This window comes from Pelophylax lessonae (genome assembly GCF_965119305.1).
Source record: "Pelophylax lessonae genome assembly, chromosome: 2".
Classification (NCBI taxonomy): Eukaryota; Metazoa; Chordata; class Amphibia; order Anura; family Ranidae; genus Pelophylax; species Pelophylax lessonae.
In genome coordinates, this window is record NC_138769.1 from 540693485 (window position 1) to 540716572 (window position 23088).

At 45.5% G+C, this 23088-nt stretch overlaps 1 protein-coding gene across 5 annotated transcripts in view; it reads left to right on the forward strand.

Annotated features, from left to right (window-relative positions):
• DGKH (diacylglycerol kinase eta) overlaps positions 1–23088 on the forward strand; it is a 588450-nt gene that overhangs the window by 456455 nt on the left and 108907 nt on the right. For all 5 annotated transcript variants that reach the window (XM_082244880.1, XM_082244879.1, XM_082244881.1 and 2 more), the window contains 2 exons: positions 5192–5326; positions 8148–8314. In XM_082244880.1, coding sequence (XP_082101006.1) covers positions 5192–5326; positions 8148–8314 — 302 coding nt within the window. The remainder of the gene's footprint in view (positions 1–5191; positions 5327–8147; positions 8315–23088) is intronic.

Below are 23088 nucleotides of genomic sequence, written 5' to 3' on the forward strand. Positions count from 1 at the left end.
GTTTTTGGAGTCTTATGTCTCTTCTATGGGGGCGGCCATGTTTTGTGAGCCCAGCTTCCTCGTGGAGGGCTGGGAACGCCGGAAGGCGTACACGGGGCGGAGCCACGCCTTCTGCCCGGGAAAAAGCAAACAGCTCCTTCCAGTCTGTGTAAGACAGACGCTGGCTGCAGTTTGTTGGAAACTGCACTGCATCGGTTGGTGAGCCTTGGGGGTCCCTCTCTCTCTCTCTGGGATCGAGAAGCAGGTACTCTGAGGGGCGCTATTGCGCTAGGGGGAGACACACAAAAAAAAAAAAAGTTTTTTTGTTTATTGCTGGCAAAAAGTGTCCTGTATTAACATGGACCCTGCCACTCATGTATCTCCTCCGGATCCCCTCGAGGGGTCTGCGGGATCCTCCAGCACCCCATTGACAATTGAATCTTTGTCAGCCATTATGGAAACTTTTGTGTCCCGGGTGGAAGTGGCTTGTCAGGGACAGGGCGCAAGAAAGCGACCCCCGCCTAACCCCTTATTATCTGAAACCTCGGATTCAGACTCTGAGCCTATTTCTGCAGTTGCAGGTACTTCATCTGGTATTGGTGTCTCGGGTCCTGTCTCTTCAGACAGTGAGGAGGATGTTTCGGCATCTGCCATAGCCCGAGAGGAAGCGTTGGTAAACGCACTCATTGTATCTGTTCAAGAGACTTTAAGGTTACAGGGTATTCCATCAGAAATAGCTGAAACTGAGATCCCTTTTGGGACTAAAAAGCGCATCAAAGTGGCAAAGGTTTTTCCATTGCCCAAATGTTTTGGCAATCCAATCGATGAAGAATGGCGTCTGCCAAAACGCACTTTTAATATTTCCAAACGCATTGACAGGCGTTATCCGTTTGAGGAAACCCTTATTAAGAAATGGACAGAACCACCTGTGGTGGATTCACCAATTGCTAGATTGAATAAAGCCACGGTTATCCCTTTAGAAGACGCTCCGTCTTTTAAAGATCCAGTGGATCGCAAGATAGAAGCTATGTCTCGCACCATGTTTTCCTTGATTGGATCAGCTTTCAGGCCAATAATTGCTATTGGTCTGGTTTCGCAGGCTGTAACTGAATGGACCAAGTGGTTACGCCGGGACTTAGAAGAAGTCCCTCAGGCGGTATCAGATTTGTTGGAACAAATGATACAGGGGTTACAGTTTGTATGTGATGCGGCGTTAGACGCCACTCCATTAATGGCGCGAGCATCAGTCTCAGCAGTGGTTCTCAGGCGTACACTGTGGCTAAAAGGTTGGATAGCCGACCAAGGTTCCAAAAAAGCATTGGCTAATATCCCCTTTTCAGGAGAACGTCTATTTGGAGCCAACTTAGATGAGATCATTAAGGATCTCACCGGTGGAAAAAGCACCTTTTTACCGCAAAATTTTAAAGGTAAAGGAACTCGTCAAAGACGAGGGCCTTCTTTTTCTGCTCACAAGAGGTTTTTTCGTCCAGCGGGTGAAAAAACTAAGTCCTCCAAAGCTCCTGCAGGAGGCGTCAGGGGTCGTTGGTCGGGCAAGCAAAAGCCCGCCCCCTCCAGACCTGAAGATAAACCATCCAAAGCCTGAAGGTGCGCCCCCACCCATAACTGGGGTGGGGGGACGTCTTCGCCGGTTCCCGGATCCATGGCTTTCCAGAATCCCGGACAAATGGGTTTGCGAAGTCATAAAGTCAGGGTACAAGATCGAGTTTCGATCTCTCCCACCGGCGCGATTCTTCCCTTCCAATATCCGACTATCTCCGGATCGTCTAGAAGATCTGCGGAGAGCAGTCACAGATCTACTACAACAAGGAGTGGTAGTCCACGTTCCTTGGACAGAACGGTTTCAAGGGTTTTATTCAAACCTGTTTACAATACCCAGGAAAGAGGGCAAAGTGCGTCCAATTCTGGACTTAAGAGCGCTCAATTCTTTCGTCAACATAAGAAGATTCAGAATGGAGTCCATTCGCACGGTAGCAGCCTTCCTGCATCCAGGGGATGTCCTAGCGTCCATAGACATCAAGGACGCCTATCTTCACATTCCCATTTTCGCAGGACATCAGCGTTTTCTACGCTTTTCCGTAGAGGAGAACCACTATCAGTTTGTGGCGTTACCTTTCGGTCTCGCCACGGCTCCGCGGGTCTTCACAAAGGTGTTGGCCCCAATGTTGGCACTTCTGCGCCAAAGAGGTATATCGATTCTAGGTTACCTAGACGATCTTCTGCTTCATGCAGAGTCTCCTCAGACCTTGCTACAAAACATAGAAATTACTATGATTTCTTTACAGGAATTCGGGTGGCTGGTGAACCAGCAAAAGTCATTTCTGGTTCCCACCCAGAGGCTCGAATATCTGGGTCTAATTCTAGACACAGTCAGGACAAGAGTTTTCCTTCCGGTAGGGAAACTCCGAAAGATTCAATCAGCAGTCCAGTTGTTACTGTCCAACAGCTGGTCTTCCCTTCGGACTTACATGAGGGTTCTGGGGTTGATGGTGGCTTCATTCGAAGCAGTCCCATTTGCCCAGTCCCATACCCGAATTCTTCAGCAAGAGATTCTTCTCAGATGGAATCGGAATCCGGAATCCCTGGACAATCAGATCCGATTGAGCAAACAGACCAGAGAGTCTCTGGTTTGGTGGCTTCGGTCTCCAATGCTCAGCCAGGGAAAGTCATTTCTGCCAATATATTGGACGATAGTGACCACGGATGCCAGTCTATCCGGATGGGGAGGAATTCTCGGTCAGTTATCTGTCCAGGGACTTTGGTCCCCGGAAGAATCCAGATTACCGATAAATGTATTGGAACTGAGAGCGATCAGACTTTGTCTGATTCACTGGACCGAGCAGCTCCAGGGCAGCCCGGTTCGGATCCAGTCGGACAATGCCACGGCCGTGGCTTATGTCAATCATCAGGGGGGCACCAAGAGTGTCCGAGCGGCCAAAGAAGTGGCTTGCATTCTTCGCTGGGCGGAACGATTTGTTCCAGCAATCTCTGCGGTGTTCATTCCGGGGGTGGAGAATTGGCAGGCAGATTATCTCAGCCGTCAGACCCTGGATCAGGGGGAATGGTCCCTCCATCCAGACGTTTTCCACCAGTTGTGCCTACGGTGGGGCACCCCGGATGTGGATCTGTTGGCATCACGATTCAACAGGAAAGTTCAGAGATTCGTGGCTCGCTCCCGCGATCCTCTAGCAGAAACCGCAGACGCACTGATCGCCCCGTGGGGGCAATACCAGCTAATATATGCCTTCCCTCCTCTCGCGTTACTGCCAAGACTTCTTCGCAGGGTAGAGGAGGAAGGAATCCCAGTAATCCTGGTAGCTCCGGACTGGCCTCGTCGAGCTTGGTACGCCGACATGGTCAGACTGGTGGCGGACGTCCCATGGAGACTTCCTCTCAGGGAGGATCTACTGTCTCAGGGACCGATCTTCCATCCTGCTTTACGATCGCTGGCTTTAACGGCCTGGCTATTGAGACCCAGGTGCTGAAGGACAAAGGTTTGTCAGCTTCAGTTATTCCTACTCTAGTTGAAGCAAGGAAAGCGACTTCCAGAAAGATTTATCATCGCACATGGAAGTCCTACATTGCATGGTGTGAACCTTTGGGGTTCCGTCCTCGGTCTTATTCGATTAGTCGAATATTGGCTTTTCTGCAACAAGGGGTTGAGCAAAAACTGGCCTTGAGTACTATCAAGGGTCAGGTCTCAGCATTAGCCATCTTCTTTCAGAAGCCTTTGGCTACTCATTCCTTGGTGCGGAATTTCATCCAGGGGGTGCGACATCTGGCTCCGCCAGTGCACGCGCCGTTACCCCCCTGGGATCTTAATTTAGTGTTGTCGGTTCTTCAGAAACCTCCCTTTGAAGATATTAGGGAGATTCCTCTACCCACGTTGTCCCAGAAGGTGGCCTTCTTGGTGGCTATTACTTCTGCACGCAGGGTGTCAGAACTGGCCGCATTATCTTGTCGTTCACCATATCTGGTGGTTCATAGAGATAAGGTGGTTCTTCGTCCGAATCCATCCTTCCTACCAAAAGTGGTTTCAGAATTTCATCTGAATGAAGAAATTGTATTACCTTCCCTGTGTCCTAAGCCCAGTCATCCTCGGGAGTTTGCTTTACACTCCTTGGATGTGGTCCGGGCGATCAGGGTATACTTGAAAACGACAGACTCGTTTCGCAAGACGGATTCACTTTTTGTGATCCCAGATGGACCCAAAAAGGGGTTGCCTGCATCTGCCGCGACCATTTCCAGATGGATCAGACAGACGGTAGTGCAGGCTTATTCTATTAAGGGTCGGGAGCCCCCGTTCCCTGTTAAGGCGCACTCCACTCGGGCACTTAGTGCGTCATGGGCCTTTCGCCATCAGGCGTCAGTGGTCCAGGTGTGCAAGGCGGCTACCTGGTCGTCGGTGCATACCTTTTCTAAACATTATAAAGTTGATGTAATGGCATCGTCTGATGCCTCGTTTGGCCGCAAGGTTTTGCAGGCCGCAATTTGAGGAGACCAGTGGTCTACCTCGAGGGTTTTTTTCCGTTGGAAAATTTTTTTCTTTAGTCTCATTTTTTGTTTATAATGAGCCTTTATAACTTCTAGTTTGGCACCGGTTGGGCCTACTAGATTGGATTTGATTTTGTCAATCCCACCCCTCATTTGTGGCACTGCTTCTGGATGTCCCAGCTCTTGAGAATCAAGAAGACTATGTCTGTCAATGAGCGATAGAGAAAAATGGATTTTTGTAAGAACTTACCGTAAAATCCTTTTCTCTTAAGCTCATTGACAGACGTAGTACCCGCCCCTCTATCATTGAGTTGGGTTGGGTTAAATTCTCTGTACTGCTTTAAACAGAACTGATTCCCTGTAGCAGAGAGAGGGAGGATATACCCTCAGGGACTGCCCCCTAGGGTGGAGCCAGAACGTTTTGTCATTCTGCCTAGTCCTACTCCTGCGGAGACAACATAACCAGCTCTTGAGAATCAAGAAGACTACGTCTGTCAATGAGCTTAAGAGAAAAGGATTTTACGGTAAGTTCTTACAAAAATCCATTTTTTACTGTAAGTGAAAAATCGCATTATTTCATTTTCAGAAATGTTGGTTATATTCCTAATGTCCCTTGAGAGCCACACATTATATTTTGGTCACAAGTTGGGTACCACTGATCTAGGCAATACATCTCATTCATCTGTTGCTTTTTTTCTAGTGCCGGTCCGTAAAAATCACTATTCTCGGAGAGGAGGGTGTTCCTGTACAAGTAGATGGTGAAGCATGGATTCAGCCACCTGGGGTGATTAAAATTGTACACAAAAATAGGGCTCAGATGTTAACCAGGGACAGGGTAAGTGCAATTAAGATGACTGCTGAATGCATTTACTATTCCAACGCATAGTAAGAATTTAAAGCCCAACTACAAGGAATTACAAAAAATTACCCTTGCAGTAGTAGTCCTGCATTGTACGTTATTATATTGTCATGTGACCACAGTCTGGAGTGCTTTATAAATGAGGCTGCAGGGGACAGAATGCACAGATGGAGGAAGCCTGCCAGCAAGGAATAAACCAAGTATACTACCCGATTCCTCTTTCCCTAGAGTTAATTAGCATTTAACCTTTGCAGTGAGTCAGTCGACATTTAGTGGGTTCAAACATGATTTGGACCAACATACTCTTCTATGTTTCTATTTTGTAGTTTCGGGAGTTGGGCTTTAGGGCCAGCTCACACCACATGTAGTCCTGTGCGTGTTTTTTTTTTTGTCTGCATCATAAACGCATGGAAAGTAGGTTATATGGTTTACAATGGCATAGTTCACACCAGTTTGGTCAGTTCCAGGGCGTTCCAGCTCCAGGAAAAAAGTAGAAAATTATGCATTTTTCCTGCACTGAACTGTACGGGAAGGAGGTAAAAACGCATCAAAAACACAGCAGAATGCACTGGAAAGCATCAAAAAAACAGCGAAATCCTGTACAGTGAAAAAAAAAAAGTTCTGGAGTGCCTTCTAGTGGTGTTAACCAGCTCTTAGCCCCCGTTCACATTGGAACGACATCTCATGCAATTTGACAAGTAAAATCGCACGACAAGTCACGTCTTGTTGCGGGCAATGGCACTGTTCAAATCGATGCGATGCCGACTTTGCGGTGCCCCACCAATTTGAAAAAGTAGTACATGCACTACTTTTGGCGATTTCAGGTGTGACCTGAATATACATCTGTGCATGAAGCAGCACTGAGATGGGGCTTTGAAATCATGTGCCTTCAGATGAATTTGCCGATTTCAAAGCCGCAGTCAATGTGAACAGGGACTTTATCTCATTTCTCATCTGCAACAAATACATTTCTCGTTGGATAATCCCTTCAGTTCAAATAGTATAATAATAATAGTAATAATAAAGGCTTAGTTACAATTAACATACATTGAAATAGGTATTAATTAGTGAAGGGGATTTCTCCAAAGTTTATCATCATGAATCTGGAGTAGTTGTACATGGCATTTTTCTTTTATTTCCAAATCTTAGCTAAACTGAAGATGGAAGCTGATTGGTTGCCAAGCACAGCTGCTCCAGATTCTGTTTGCTCCGCTTTTGATAAATGCCCCTCATTGTGATGCTGGTATTGTTTGCGGTTTATGATTAGTTGTATTACGGTGGTGGTTGATTTTCCACACTACCTAAACTTTATTCATTAGGACTGATTTACTCCCTGTTCTATCCAGTGTGTGACACACACAGCAACTAAGAGTACAGCTGGAGCTGCATACTCTGGATTACTGTAACCAACCCGTCCCCCTCAAACTGGGAGGATGAGAAGAACTGCTATATATTGAAAACTGCTTCAATCAATCTCAGGTAGTTTCTGTTTTACTCTAAAATAGAAACTGGCACAGCTGGCAAAGGTAGACCTGAAGCACTTCTGTCCATTTTGTGGCACACACCACTCCAGACAGTTTAGTTAATTCCCTGAAATATATATATATATATATATATATATATATATATATATATATATATATATATATATATATATATATATATATATGATTTTTTTTTTTTTAGAAATTTAAAGATTTCAGTGTCTTACTTTTCCCTTGGATAATCTTAGCACTGCACTCTTCTTGTGTTGCCTTTGTCATAGTGCAGTATTGTACCAATGAAATGTGATCACGCCTGTCACATTGTGTGATGTGATGACCTGGTTGTCAGTCTATGTGCAGAGCTAACATCATTCCTTCAGTATAGACTAAACTTTGCTGGATAAAATCACCCCATTGAAAAATGAAATAATATAAAAAATAATAATGAAAGTAAATGTGATGAATATTAAGATTAAGCTTACTAAATAATTAAAAGTGCTGTTGCCAGAATAATTCCTAAATGCTAGCTGACTGTTTTGACTAACATGGTGTGGTCACCATTCTTCTGGTACTTTTGTCACTTTTTTTTTTTTTTTTTTTACATTTTTGACAGTATATGTGCTTTTATGGAATAGCATGACATGTCCTGTAAATTTTGCCAGATATTTAAAGTACACCATTAACATTTATTAAAAGTTTGTTCATGCAATGAAGATAAAGTGTGTCGATTTGTGGGCATAGATATGTATGAGGCCCCTTTCACACAGGCACCTCAGTTTTGACAGACTCTACTTGCTCAGTGGGGATTGCTTTGCTGATCTTCACTGAGAAGGCGGATGACAGGTTCGTCCCTGCTCACTGTGAAGAGGCAGAGACGGACACAGTACCGCTCTCCTCTATGGGGAGTTCGGGTGAAAACACACCACAGTCAGTTTTCATCCGATCATATCCTATCCCATACCCTATACCATCCATCTGGATTTTTTGGACAGGATCAGATCGGATGGAGGCGGTTGTCAGCAGACATTTTGCCGTTGACATCCACCGCTCCATAGGAGTGAGTTGAGGGTCCGATCAGGTCCGCCTGAAAAATTGACTGGTTGACCTGATCAGACAGCCCGTGTGAAAAGACCCTTAGAGAAGCCAGTATATGATGCATCCTCTAAATTTTTCAGGAACTGCTGTAGCTCTGCATTGATATTTTAATTAATTCCTTTAGTCATTAAGCTAAACACTTTGCAGGTTTATAGCCAAAAGCCAGATTTCTGTGAAAGTTTCCTGTAGTTTCGGTAATATTTAATATTTTATTACAGGCTTTTGAAAACACTTTGAAGTCCTGGGAGGACAAGCAGAAGTATGACTCGTGTAAGCCTGCTCTGCGTCCTCACTTGTATCCTCTACAAGCTGTTGACCTAGCTTCTGAGGAAGAGGTCTCCCTCATTCATCTGTGCTCACAAGCTGCTGAGGAACTTATTACAAGGTGGGACAGGTTTTAGGCTGGGCTCCCTGTACTGAGTAAATATAACACTGATACAAGTCATAGGTCATTTTTGTTCATATCAATAATACGTCTATGTTGTCTTAAGTCGATATGTGCTCTGTTGATCGCAATTAGATTTAAAAACGTATGCCAAAAACCAGATGTACTGTAAAGTATTTGTTATCCGTTTCTAGAGCCTCATTTTCCTTAAAATTTAGGCTGTATGTTACAGCTCTGTCCAAGCAAGTTTTATATTTGCATTCTCGGTGATTCTAATATATTACGTAGATTTTGCCTCTGTGTTCAAATACCTTGTGTTGATTGGTTGCTGTTATGCCTTATTTGTATCTCACTGAGGACATCTTCAGTCCTTTTTAAGGCAATGCATTTATATATTCAAGGTACACTTTTTAAGGCACACACAGGTCTCTGTGTAAAGGTGTATGTATAAAATAGAAGTGAAGTTCTATAAATGATAAAGTTTTTATTGTTTCACAGGATCTTAGTTTTAGACTATTGGTTACACAGGTAATTGGATACTGTCAAAGTAAGCTGTTGCATAACCCCTCTAATTTTTAGCAAGCCTGTGTTTGTAAGTGTCCTAAGGTATATTTCCCCAGTTTGCTACTCCCTATTCAGTGGTTTTCCTAGCTCTCCCCTCTGTCTATACAGAGGTAAATTCTCAGCCACTATTCACTTTAATGCAGACCTTCAAAGATAAGCATACATGGATATTTGCCTTTTTCGCTCTATTTGGTTGATGGGAGCATAGAAAAAACCTTGTTCACCAGGGTCGTAGCTTACACGGGGCTATGGCATTACAGTATGACAGGAATAATTGGCACAGCACTCTCACATAGGAAGTGAGTCATATGCCCCTCAATTAGTAAAATAGAAAAAAGATTAATGCACATCTAAATCACAGCATTGGTATATAAAGCGTGCTAAAACCACAGGTCGGGTTTCCTCAAGAAACACCCAATAATACATTCTAAATAAATAGGCAGCATATTTATAACTATATATATATATATATATATATATATATATATATATATATATATATATATATATATATATATATAGATAGATAGATAGATAGATAGATAGATAGATAGATATGGATCTTACTTGAAAAAGGGGTCTTTTTAAAAAAAACTTTGTTTTAAAACATATCATTTTTGAAAGAAAAATAAATTTTCTCTTTCGTTCATTGGCGGACACAGCTCCTGATTCCTCTTAACCATTGGGCTATACTGCCCCCTACAGAAATAGGACACCAGGCAGGAAAAAGCTTGACTACGCCAGGGGGTATACACCCACTCTCAGCTATAGGTATTGCTGGGATCTCTGGTCCTGGCAATTTTTTTTTTTACTTTTTAAGTAGAATTTTTTCCTATCTTTTTTATTTTGTTCCTGGGAGAATCTAAAATCAATTGCCGGACTGTGCGACGGCCTGGATAATCTAGATCCAGAGGGTCCCCCCAGTCTGGCCAGCGAGCACGTGCCGACCGCAGATCCACGCTAGGTCAGCCATGACATAGCCCCTAAGGACAGGGGCTAGCCTGCAAGTTAAACGTCTCGCATACGACTTGGCCTTGCCTCGGCCTGAGTCGCAGCGTTTCTCCTGCCCGACAGCACCCACATTACAATGGAGAGGTGGTCTGTCTGAAGCGGCGCCCACCCTGTTCCTGGTATGGTAATTAGCTGTCCCTCTCTACTCCTGGAGGGCTTTGAGGTTGACATGGGCCCCTCCCTGGGACAGTGGGACCCCGGGTTCCCCTCCTTCTTCCACTCCTTCAGCCCCTCTAAAATCTCAGTAGTCACTGTGGGTCTTTCGGCTCCCTCCCTGGCTAAGGTTATGAGCTGGCTGTTGCCACATGCTCTTAAGGGGGGCTGGTTGGGGTTGCTGCTGAATGGGTTTTTCCTGGTGTGCAATGGGGGTTTGAACAGGGTTCCCTGCCACCCTGGAATTTGGTGACTGGTGCAGGGATATCCTCTGTGCTCCTTGCTGCGGTTGTTGGGCTGGGGGAGCGGATAGTTGAGCTTCCGTGGGTATGCGCCTCACACAGCTGGATCCAGCCAAAAATTGAGGCAGCAATGCCTACCAGTCGGAAACTACGTAAGGCGGCCCCTGTAAGGGTGGCGGAAGCCACTGCCTCCAGTTTGGGCATCCGCCCTCCCCTCCGCTGTTCCTGAGTGGTCAGCTCGCGGCTGGGCGCCCACAAAAATTTAGGCCTCGGCCTGCTAGGCCATGCATCTGAGTTGGGCACCTCCATTGGGGGTGGCCCCAGTGTGTTTAGCTAAAGCCCTCACTCTTCCTTTACGCATTTGCCGGGCTGGGATCTGTGCACTTGCGGCTAGGCCTCCCCAAAAATTGAAGCAGCAGCTTGTGGCCTGCTAGGCCCTGTGGTCAGCTTGGCGCCTCCCTTGGAAGGAGTGTTGCTGTGGGGGACACTTCCTTGCCACCATTATTGTGTGGGGCACCTGCCCCTTTTAGCGCTGCAGGACCATCAGGGTACCCTGCCTGTGTGTCCGCGTCACAGCAGGTGGCCCCCATTTAAAGGGGGTTTCCCTATTATGCCCTCTATCGAGGGCTTGGAGGGCGACCCCCTTGTTTTTAGTGGGGTTCAGTAGGTGGTCCATTCGTGGGCCCTTGGTCGGCGTCCCCTTTGCGGGATCGCAGTTGGAGGCCTTCCCTGATTGTTTCTCGGTGAGCTTAGTATATAGCGGCCCTACTGGGTCTGCGTCCACGCACCCTGAGTGCTCAGATAGTGAGGATGTTTCCTCTGCTCCTCTAGCCGCACATGAAAAGGCGCTGGTGGATGCACTGTTTGTGTAAGTGCGTAACACTTTTAAAATGGAGGTTGCGGCTGAAGCTGCGTCGGAGGGGCCAGTCCCTTTGCCACCCAAAGGCCCTCCAAAGCGGCTAGGGTGTTCCTTTTCCACTTACTTTGACAACATTGTCAAAAAACTGTTGGGGTTGTCCAAAACGCAGTGGTTCCTAAGCGCTTTTTGCTTGCAGTGTCCTTATGAGGATTAACTGCGTTAAAGGTGGACGGTTTTGCCTGTAATAAACTTGTTTGTTTCCAGGTTAAATTAAACGGCCTTCTTTACGGTTGAGGAATCCCCAGGCCTTTAAATATCCAGCTGATAGGAGGGTAGAGGCTCTGGCTCACCATATGTTCACTGTGGCTGGTTCGGCACTTAGGCCGGTATTTACTATTGCCCTGGTGTCGCAAGCTCTGACCTAGTGGGCTAAACTTTTTGCCGGGACCTAGAGGGAAAACTGCTTCCCCCTGACTAGGCGGAAACAAATTTGACTACGCTCATAGGGCAGTCCTAGGGGGTATACTACCACTTCTTGCCATAGGACTTAAGTTTTTTTCTGCCTAGTGAGGAATAAGGACCTAGTTCCTTGCTGGGATCTCTGGTAGTGGCGTTTTTTCCTTTTTAAACTGAATTTCTCTTACGTCCTCCGACAGTCGCCGCCCACTCACAAGTCTTCACCAATGGGTATTGACCTTTGCTCCGCAGGAGTAGCTAGGCACAAGATTTGTTAATAGCGGTTTGTCGCTGGTTTGTCGCTTGTCTTTTCTGCCGAAAGTGATCTCGGATTTTCACCTTAATGAAGAAATTGTCTTGCCTTCGCTCTGCGCGAAGCCGAAGCATCCTAAGGAGGTTGCCTTACATTCCTTGGATGTTGTCCGGGCGCTCAGGGTTTACCTGTCGTCCACTAAGCCTTTTCGCAAGTCGGATTCCCTCTTTGTCCTTCCTGAGGGACCTCGGAAGGGCATGGCGGCGTCGGCTACGACTATCGCCAAATGGATTATACAAACCATTGCGCAGGCCTATGCCTTGAGGGGGAGGGTTCCTCCCTTCCCTGTGAAAGCGCACTCTACCAGGTCTTTGAGTACGTCTTGGGCTTTCCGGCATCAGGCTTCAGTGGCCCAGGTGTGTAAGGCGGCGACTTGGTCGTCCGTTCACACCTTCTCCAAGTTCTATAAGGTGGATGTTCAGGCATCGGCCGATGCCTCCTTTGGCCGTAAAGTTCTCAGTGCGGCAGTGCCTTAGGGTCCCTTGGTTTTTGGGTCCTTGGCTGTTGGGGTGTTTTACCCCTGGGTTACTTGTTTTTCCTGGGTTGTTGCTCCTGTTGAGCACGTTTTCCTGTTGCCCAGTTGGTTCTCTTACTGTGTGTAAGGTTCCTTTCTCTGATGTGGGTACTGCGTTGCTTTTTCTGCGGCTGCGTCTCCCACCCCTCAGGTCTACACTGCTTTGGGACATCCCATTGGTGAAGACTTGTGAGTGGGCGGCGACTGTCGGAGGACGTAAGAGAAAACGGAATTTTTGTAAAATCTTACCGTAAAATTCCTTTCTCTGAGTCCTCCGACAGTCGCCGCCCCCCGCCCCTCTTTTGGGGTTTTTGTGTACTCTTACTGCTATGCTACCAAACTGAGTTGGCAATGCTGGTGCAGGGAGGTATTGACTAAGGGGACAGCCCCTAGGGGTGTGTCTATGCTAAAAGCTTTTGTTATTAACAAATCTTGTGCCTAGCTACTCCTGCGGAGCAAAGGTCAATACCCATTGGTGAAGACTGAGTGGGCGGCGACTGTCGGAGGACTCAGAGAAAGGAATTTTACAGTAAGATTTTACAAAAATTCCATTAATTATTTTCAGTTCCTGTGAGAACTACAATCAACTGCCGGACTGGGCGACGCACTGGATATCCTAGATCCTTATGGTCTTCCCAGTCTGGCCAGCGAGCACGACCCAACGTTAGCTGCGCACTAGGTTGGGCGTGACACTGGGCAGGGGCTGACCGGCGAGTGAAACATCTTGTGAGGACACATAGCCCTGGTCATGACACTGGTCACGACCTGAGTCGCAGCCTACCTCTGGCCTGCAGCACCCCCATTCCAAGATGGACTGCTAGGAGTGTTGCCCGCTCGGTCCCCAGGTGTGGCGAGTAGTGTCCCCCCTCTCTTCTGGGGAAATGTTGGGGTGGATTTGGGGCCTTTCTTAGGGTTGGTGGGCCCCCTATGTGCCCTTCCTTTCCACATGGTGTTTCTTCCCCCTCAGTAGTGGCGTCGCCCTGCACATGTCAACCTCACCTACCCCCCTTAGTCCCCCCTCTCCAGGGCAGCAAGGATATTTTCAGGTACGGGGTGTCATGTGATGGGCTGGAGGGGGTAGGGAGGACTGTCTGTGGTGGGGTCCCTGTTAAGGCCCCCCTGGCAGGCTACAGATACCTGAAGGGCTGTTAGGCGTCATAGGTGCCGCGCTACACCACGTGGCACCGCCATTTTTCTGTGGATGGCTGTGCTGAAGCTTCGGCGGGCATGTCTGTGTAGTCCGGTGGCCATGTTCTCTGAGTTTTCCATTGCAATCGATGTGGCGGCCATTTTCTTGTAGTCTGTGGAGCGGCGGGGTGGCAGTAACAGCGCTTCCTCTTTCTCTATGATCCCCACATGGCAAGCAGCAAGGCGCTCTGGGTTCTTCCCTAAGTTGGTGGTGGCGAGTCCCTGCGGGGTGCAACTCTCTCTTTCTGCTATAGTAGTGCCGCTGGTGCACTGGGACTTGTAGCGGTGGGGGGGATTATTTTAGCAACTTTTTTCACATATTGCGGGCAGTACCAAGGTTAAAATTGGAGTCCCTGGAGCATGTGTCACCATCTGACCCACTCTCGGAACCCGCAGGACCCTCTGGGTCTCAGTCTGCCCTGGCGGCCATGACGACAGTCCTGCAGTCATTAGTGTCCAGAGTTGATATGGCCCTTTCAAAGTAGCCTAGCAAGAAGTGCCCCCCCACGAGTCAACCCACTTGGTCTGCGCCCACACACCCTGAGTGCTCTGACATTGAGGATGAATCCTCCTCCACTATGGGCGCACATGAAAAGGCGCTTGTGGAAGCACTTATTGTATCAGTGCGGGAAACTTTAACCACTTGCCTACTGTGCACTTAAACACCCTTCCCATCCAGGCCAATTTTCAGCTTTCAGCGCTGTCACACTTTGACTGACAATTGCGCGGTCATGCTACACTGTACCCATATGAAATTTTTATCATTTTTTTCACACAAATAGAGCTTTCTTTTGGTGGTATGTAATCACCTCTGGGTTTTTTATTTTTTACAAAAAAAAAGAATAAACACAGAAAATTTTGAAAAAAAAAAAAAGTTTTTCTTATTTTCTGCGAGTAAATTTTGAAAATAAATTTTTCTCCTTCACTGATGTGCCCTGATGAGGCGGCACTGATGGGCACTGATAGGCTGCACTGATGGGCACTGATGAGGTGGCACTTATGGGCACTAATGAGGTGGCACTGATGAGGAGGTACTAATATGCCGCACTGATGAGCATTGATAGGCGGCACTGATAGGCGGCACTGATGAGCACTGATAGGCGGCACTGATGAGCACTGATAGGCGGCACTGATGAGCACTGATAGGCGGCACTGATGAGCACTGAGAGGTGGCACTGCTGGGCACTGAGAGGTGGCACTGCTGGGCACTGAGAGGTGGCACTGCTGGGCACTGAGAGGCGGCACTGACGGGCACTGATAGGCGGCACTGATGGGCACTTGCGGATGGCACTGGACACTGATGGGTGGCACTGATGAGCGGCACTGATGGGCAGCACCATCAGTGCCCACACTCAGTGCCCATAGTGGTGCCAGTCAGTGCTCATCAGTGCCTAGATGAGCATGCACTGATGGGCACTGACTAGCAGCACTATGGGCACTGATTGTGGGCATTGATGGGGGGCACTGTGGGCACTGATGGGGGGGCACTGTGTGTGTGTTTTTACCTTCAGTAATCAGGGCACTGGTGATCGGTGCCCTGATTACATTCTCCTGTGTCCCCGGCGCTGTGAGGCTCCCCCTCCTTCCTCACACTGCAGGCTCCGTGTGAGGAAGGAGCGCCGGCGATGAGAGATGATCTCATATGTTTACATATGAGATCATCGCTCATTGGACGGCCCGATCACGTGGTGAATGGCCGCTGTGATTGGCCATTCACCACGATCTGTGACACAGATTTTCCCCGCAGCGCGCTCGCGGGAGCGTGCTGGGGGCGTGTCACTGGGAGGCCGTTTAAAAACGGCCTCCCGAAAATTCGAGTCCGCGCTGCAGCCGTATATAGGCTGTAGCGCGGATGGGAAGAAGTTAAAATTGAAGGACACAGCAAATGCTGCGTCGGCTAAGCCGGTGCAATTTGGTACCCTCAGACCATCCAAGGTAACTAAGGTGTTCCCCTTTCCTGCCTACTTCGACAAGATTGTCGCTAGTGAGTGGGGATCCCCGAAACGCATGGTTGGAATACCAAAGTGTTTCGCTAGGAGGTATCCTTTTGAAGAGCCCCTTTTGAAAAAGCGAACAGTTCCACCGGTGGTGGATTCTCAGGTTTCCAGACTGAATAAAGCCACGCTTCTTCGGGTGCAAGATTCCCCATCTTTTAAAGACCTGGTAGACGAGAGGGTTGAGGTTCTGGTCCGATACCTTTTTACCATGGCAGGTTCAATTGGGAGGCCGGGGTTTGCCATCACCTTGGTCTCCCAGACTTTGATGGAATAAGCAAAGCTTCTGTGCCAGGATCTGGAAGGGGGTCAACATCCTCCGGAGCTGGCAGATCAGTTGATACAGTGGTTACAGTATATCTGTGATGCCTCTTTGGATGCGGCCCCTTTGGCTTGCAGAGCGTCTGTGTGACGTCTGTGAGCCTTCGCCGCATGATTTGGCTAAAACATTGGTCTGCAGACCAGGCTTCCAAAAAAGTGCTGACTGATCTCCCCTTTCATTTTTTTCCATACCTGTGGACCTTTCTCATTCAAGACAAATGAGATGAAATGAGTTTAGTCCTTGCCTCTGGCGAGGTTCTTCCCTTCCAATTTGTGCCTGTCCCCCGTTCGGCTGCAGGGCCTTTACGGGGCGGTGCAGATTCTATTATCACAGGGAGTAATTTTGCCGGTTCCAGAGTTGGAACTTTTCAGGGATTTTATTCCAATCTGTTTACTGTTCCCAGGAAGGAACGCAAGGTTCGTCTGATCTTGGACCTCAAGTCTCTGACCCGCTTTGTGCGAGTTCAGAAATTTCAAATGGAGTCCATTCGCATGGTAGTGGCATCGCTTCATCAAGACGATTTTCTGGCCTCTATCAATATCAAGGACGCTTACCTTCAAATCCCAATATATGCCGGGCACTAGCGTTTTCCTTCACTTTGCGTGGGAGAGGAGCATTATCAATTCGTGACATTACTCTTTGGTCTCACCTCAGCTCCTCGGGTGTTCACGAAAATGTTGGCCTTGCTCAGGCAGAGGGGGATCACAGTACTGGGTTACCTGGACTATCTCCTTCTGCGGGCAGTATTTTCGTCTGTCTTAAAGGACGTTCGGAACATTACTGTGCGAACTCTGAAAGAGCTCGGCTAGAAACAGAATTTTCAGAAATCAGCTCCAACTCCTTCCAACAGATTGGACTACCTGGGCCTGACTTTGGATTCAGCCTCAGCCCGGTGTTTCTTACGGAGGTGAAACTACTCAAGTTGCAGCATGCTGTTATCCAGCAGTCGGTCATCTTGGTTGGTGAGCTCCAGTTGTTCCTGGTCGGGCTCCTGATTTACCTGGTTGGTTATGTTTAACCTTTTTGGGAATTATGCTGTGTTTCCCTCATATTGACACTGCTTTGGGACATCCCAAGGGTCAAAGAACATATGGAGCTGTGTCTGTCAGTGAACGAAAAAGAAAACTGTATTTTTGTCTTACCATAAAATCCTTTTCTTTGATGTTCATTGATGGACACAGCACCCCCCCCCCCCTATTGAGTTGGGTTATGTATTCTTCTGACACTGCTTGTTACAAAACTGAAGTCCTATAGCAGGAAGTTGGAGTATACCTCCTAGGACTTCCCTATGGGCGTAGTTGAATTTGTTTCCACCTAGTCCAACTCCAATGGAGAGCAGCATAACCCAAGGGTCAAAGAAGATATGGAGCTGTGTCCATCAATGAACACCAGAGAAAAGGATTTTACGGTAAGACAAAATTCCATTTTTCGTCCCTTGGGGTCTCAAGACAAGGGATCAAAAGTCAGGGCCTCCACCCGGAGGTTCCAAAAGAGACCTGGTCTAACAAACCACTTTCAGGCTCTTCCAGACCTGCAGACAAGGTAAAGAAAAAACAAGCGGAGCGCTTCTAAGTGCAATACGTTTAATGAAGAAATAAACATACAGTGTGAAATGACTCACTAGATAAAAGGAAGTGAAGGCTCAAATGCAACGTCCTGAGGGTCAAGGTGCACATGACGCGTTTCAGAGCGTGCGCCAAGCTCGTGGGGTGCATGCGCGCTCTTTCCTCAGGTGTAGATGCCGGGACCACTGTAAGCCAGGGGATTTATACACACACAATGTGTGAATGGGAGTATAGGAAGGTTAAGCGACCAATGGGGTAATATGGCGGCCATGTTACAAGGCACAAACCATGCAAAAATACAAAGTAATAGATCAAACATGTACTATTGGTGAAAATGAGATAAAACATAAAGAAATGTGAGGAAATATGTACATATATAAGCAGAGAAAACTACAATGTATATATAGACCCTAAGCTGATCTCTCAATAAATTAGAATGAAAAATAGAATAAAAAATAAAAATAAAATTAAAATAAAATAAAAATAAAAAACATGTGATTTTATTATTTATGGACAAAAATCGTTTTCCCATGAAGGTCGCACATATTCGTTGGACAATTTTTACAATTGTTCCACAGATCATGTGGTATATTGCTTGACCTGCCCATGTAAATTATTATATGTGGGCCGCACCATATGTCCTTTGCGCCAACGTTTTGGCAAACACCGGTGGCTTATTGAGGAAGGGTCCGATAAACATAGTGTCCCCAGACACTTCCTAGAATATCACAATAAATCTACTGAGGGGTTGAGAATTTGGATTATTGAGGCCATATCCAATAAATTACCAGAGGCCCAGCGGTTCTCTAGGCTCTGCGAACGTGAGACTTTTTGGATTTTTTCTTTGAACACATTAAAACCGTACGGCTTAAATGAGGAACTTGAAATTAGTACTATTTTATAATCATTCTTTTTTATAGAGGTCCTCTTATACAATATATTTACACCATTAAATGCATCGAGACATTTTAATACATTTTTACTTAGTCAAACATTTTTAATTTTCCTTCTTGATTTTATATATACCCACCTCATCTGCTATATACATATGTATGTGTATATATTTATATGTATATGTCCATTTTTCTCATATCCCTTTATATCTCTTTATACTATTTTGTATTAATTTTGTTCCTATATTCCTTTAATATACGTTTTTGAAAAACATTTTTAACAATATATTTTTATTAAATATTTATTGTATACATTTTTAGGCGTATATATGGGTGTGTACGGGTATGCGTATATATATGCATATGTATGTATGTGGGTATACATGTGTGTATGTGTGTGTATATGTACGCGAATCTTTCACACCCAAAACTTAAAATCTATGTAGCATTTTCCATCATTATTAGGTTTTTACCACACACATTTCATCACATTTATTCATTCATATTTTTTATTTTTATTTTAATTTTATTTTATTTTTATTTTATTTTTATTATTTTTATTTTTATATTTTTTTTATATTCATTTTTTTTTTTATTTTTATTTTAATTTTATTTTATTTTAATTTTATTTTTTATTCTATTTTTCATTCTAATTTATTGAGAGATCAGCTTAGGGTCTATATATACATTGTAGTTTTCTCTGCTTATATATGTACATATTTCCCTCACATTTCTTTATGTTTTATCTCATTTTCACCAATAGTACATGTTTGATCTATTACTTTGTATTTTTGCATGGTTTGTGCCTTGTAACATGGCCGCCATATTACCCCATTGGTCGCTTAACCTTCCTATACTCCCATTCACACTAGGGCTGCAACTAACGATTATTTTCATAATCGATTAGTTGGCCGATTATTGTTTCGATTAATCGACTAATCGGATAAAAACCTCAAAAAATAAAAAGTTGGTGTATAATTGAGTTAATATTCTTGAATATCTATATGCAGTGGTAAATATAAATATCCAGCTATATAGTTGGATATCTAATCCACTCTGAGACAGATATATGTATTATTAGAGGTTTAAATGTGGTACATATCAGACTCCAAGATCAATATTTTTTAAAGACCTAAAACACTGTTTTGCAAATTTGCAGACCGGATTGGTATATAATATTCATGATAGAATCCCTTATTAACCACTTTACCACCGGAGGATTTTGCTGTCTTCCGTCCAGGCCACTTTTTGCGATTCGGCGCTGTGCGACTTCAACTGACAATTGCGCGGTCGTGCGACGCCGTACCCAAACGAAATTTACGTCTTTTTTTTCCCACAAACAGAGCTTTCTTTTGGTGGTATTTGATCACCTGTGCGATTTTTACTTTTTGCGCTATTAACAAAAAAAGAGCGTTTATTTTGAAAAAATAACAATATTTTTAACATTTTTTTATATGAAATTCCCCCCAAAAAAGATGTAAAAAACAATTTTTTAAAAAATTTATGGCCAATTTGTTTTCTGCTACCTATGTTTGGTAAAAAAAATCGCAATAAGCGTATTTTGATTGGTTTGCGCAAAAGTTATTGCGTTTACTAACAAAGGGAAAGATTTCTGTAATTTTTGGTGTTTTTTTTTTTAACGCGTAATGGCGGCGATCTGCGATTTTTTTTTTTTGCAGGACTGCGACATTGCGGCGGACAGATCGGACCCTTGACTGACATTTTTGACACTTTTGGGGGTACCAGTGACATTACTGCAGTAATCAGTGCTATATATATGCACTGTTACTGTAAAAATGACACTGGCAGGGAAGGGGTTAATTTTATTGGAGAGGGAGGGGTTAATGTATGCCTGGTGCTTACTGACGTGTAGGGGGGGAGGTGACTGTGTGAGTCATGGACAGATCGGATGTCCAGCTATGCTGAACAGTCCGATCTGTCACTCCCTGTCACTATGGAGATCCGCCCGCTGTGTTTACACACAGCGGGCGGATCTCCAGACTCGATCCCCGACGATCGGGTAAAAGCAGCGGAGATCGCCGCTGCTCCTCCCCTGGCCCGACTCCCGCTGTGAATGAAAACAGCGGGAGCGAGCCTCCGGCGGCGCGCAAGCGCCGCCCAGAAGGGGGAGTGTCTGATGACGTAGTACTACGTCGTCAGACGATAACGAGCCACTCTGCCGCAGTACTATTACTGTGAGCAGTCGTAAAGTGGTTAATAGGCAGGTAGCTTGATACAAGTTCCCCGCGCCTGCTGTCACTTATGCTGGCCATACACAAACTAAATTTTTTTAGAAAAATTTTAAAAACATTCATATGATTTTTCTAATCATTAGTGGGGATCTATGCGGTGTTCGTTGTCAACCACAGTGACAGGAAAATTTGAAGGAGCAGAATAGAAAACTTCTTGATCAAACAAATCTTCAAATAGTGTATGTGGTTTTTGCTCAGAAGTTATATTCAATTTAAAATGTTATGTTAAAAGCAAGTGGAATTTTCAAACAACACTCATCCATTCAACGAATATACAAATAATTTTTGTACAAATATAGATGCAAATATTTTTGTCCAAAAATCCAATATATGTATGGGCAGCAGAAAACATTTAGTAGCAGCAGCATGCTTTTTTTATCACCTGTCATGATGGGGTTAAAAAAAAAAAAAAAAGCCCTTTATAGTAAAAAAAACAGCAGATATCGCTACTGTAATACAATTATAATTTCTACTGTGAAACAGTGAAAGTATTATATCTTGTATCATGTGTATGTATATAAAAAAATATGCCCAGAAGTCGGATACGCCGGATATTTTAACTGGGAGTCAGACATGAAACTATGTGAAGTGTGGAGGGGGGAAAACTTTTCTTTTTAACAACAATCTTGTCATACTTATCCTCTCTATGTAATGATTTTGCACAGAGCAGCACTGATTCTCCTCTTCTGCCAACCCCCCCCCCCCCCCTGCCCCCTACAGCACTTCTGGCCCCTCCTGCCTTCAGAGTGCCACTATAGGAAGCAGCAAAGTATAGTACTGTATATATAGAGTGTCCCTATAGCAAGGTAAAAAAAAAACCTCTGCCTTTAGAATCAATTGGTTTCTTCTCTTGCCCAGGACTACATTTCCCATGAGGCATTGCTCCTCACATATTCACAAGTTCTCTGCCATCTACTGACATGTACGGTCGGTGTACTGAGAAGTATGTGCGTTGCACTGTATTTTCTGATATGTAAACAAATAATGCATTCTGTATGCAGGACAACTTATCGGCTGACCGATTAATCGATTACGAAAATAGTTGACAACTATTTTCATAATCGATTAGTTGTCGATTAATCGATTAGTTGTTTCAGCCCTAATTCACACATTGTGTGTGTATAAATCCCCTGGCTTACAGTGGTCCCGGCATCTACACCTGAGGAAAGAGCGCGCATGCTCCCCACGAGCTTGGCGCACGCTCTGAAACGCGTCGTGTGCACCTTGACCCTGCCTACGTCACACGGTCGACGCTGAGTCACAGCCTGCCTCGAGAGTCCGGTCCCGGGGAAGCAAGAGCCGGCATCTCCCCGCCATCCCATATACCGGATAGTACCATCTTGACTTCTTCTCTCTCGGCATTAGCTAATGGACAGCTTGACCTCAGGACGTTGCATTTGAGCCTTCACTTCTTTTTATCTAGTGAGTCATTTCACACTGTATGTTTATTTATTCATTAAACGTATTGCACTTAGAGGCGCTCCGCTTGTTTTTTCTTTACCCTGTCTACAGATTGACTCCTGTGTAGCTGAGCCGGCCCTTCGTGCATACTTTCATCCCATAGCTCCTCTTCCTTACAATATGGACTTTACCCCACATCTTGTTATGTAGGTAATGCCTTCATATATTCATTTAATTTTTTGCTATGTACTGGTCTGACATTTTGCACCCACATTAGCTGTACCCCAGTGTATCAGAGCGCCAGCCGTTCTTTCAATTTGTGTTATAGACCTGCAGACAAGGCTGCCTCTGCATGAAGGGCCCTCACCCGTATCTGGGGTGGGAGGGACGTCTTCACTGGTTTCCAGGTCCATGGTCCTCCCTGGTATTGGACTCGTGGGTCCACAAAGTTATTCAGTAAGGCTACGGGATTGAGTTCAGTCTTATCCTCCCGGAAAGGTTCTTCCCTTCCAACCTGCACTTGTTCCCAGGTCACTTACGGGTCTTTTTGGGGTAATGCAAGACTTGTTCCTTCAAGGGGTGATTGTTCCGGTTCCAATTTACTCACACCTCTTTACAGTTGCCAGGAAGGAAGGCAAGGTATGTCCAGTTATGGACCTCAAGGTGCTAAACTGCTTGTGTGAGTACAGAATGTCCACGTGGAGTCCATTCACACAGTAGTGGCGTCCCTACGTTAGGGGTATTTTTTTCTCGCTTCTATCGACATCAAGGATACCTACCTGCACATTTTATTACTTGCCGGTCACTAACCTCTGTTTTGCTGTGGGTGAGGAGCAATATTGGTTTGTGGCGTGAACCTTTGGTCTCGCCTCCGCTCCTCGGGTCTTCACAAAAGTGTTTGTCCTGGTGCTGGCATTGTTTGAGTCAGCGGGGGATCACGGTACTGGGGTACCTGGACAATCTTCTTTGGAGTCTCCAACTGCTCTGATGGACATTTGGAGATTGCGCTGCGGACTCAGGTGTCCTGATGAAAGAGCGCACATGTCT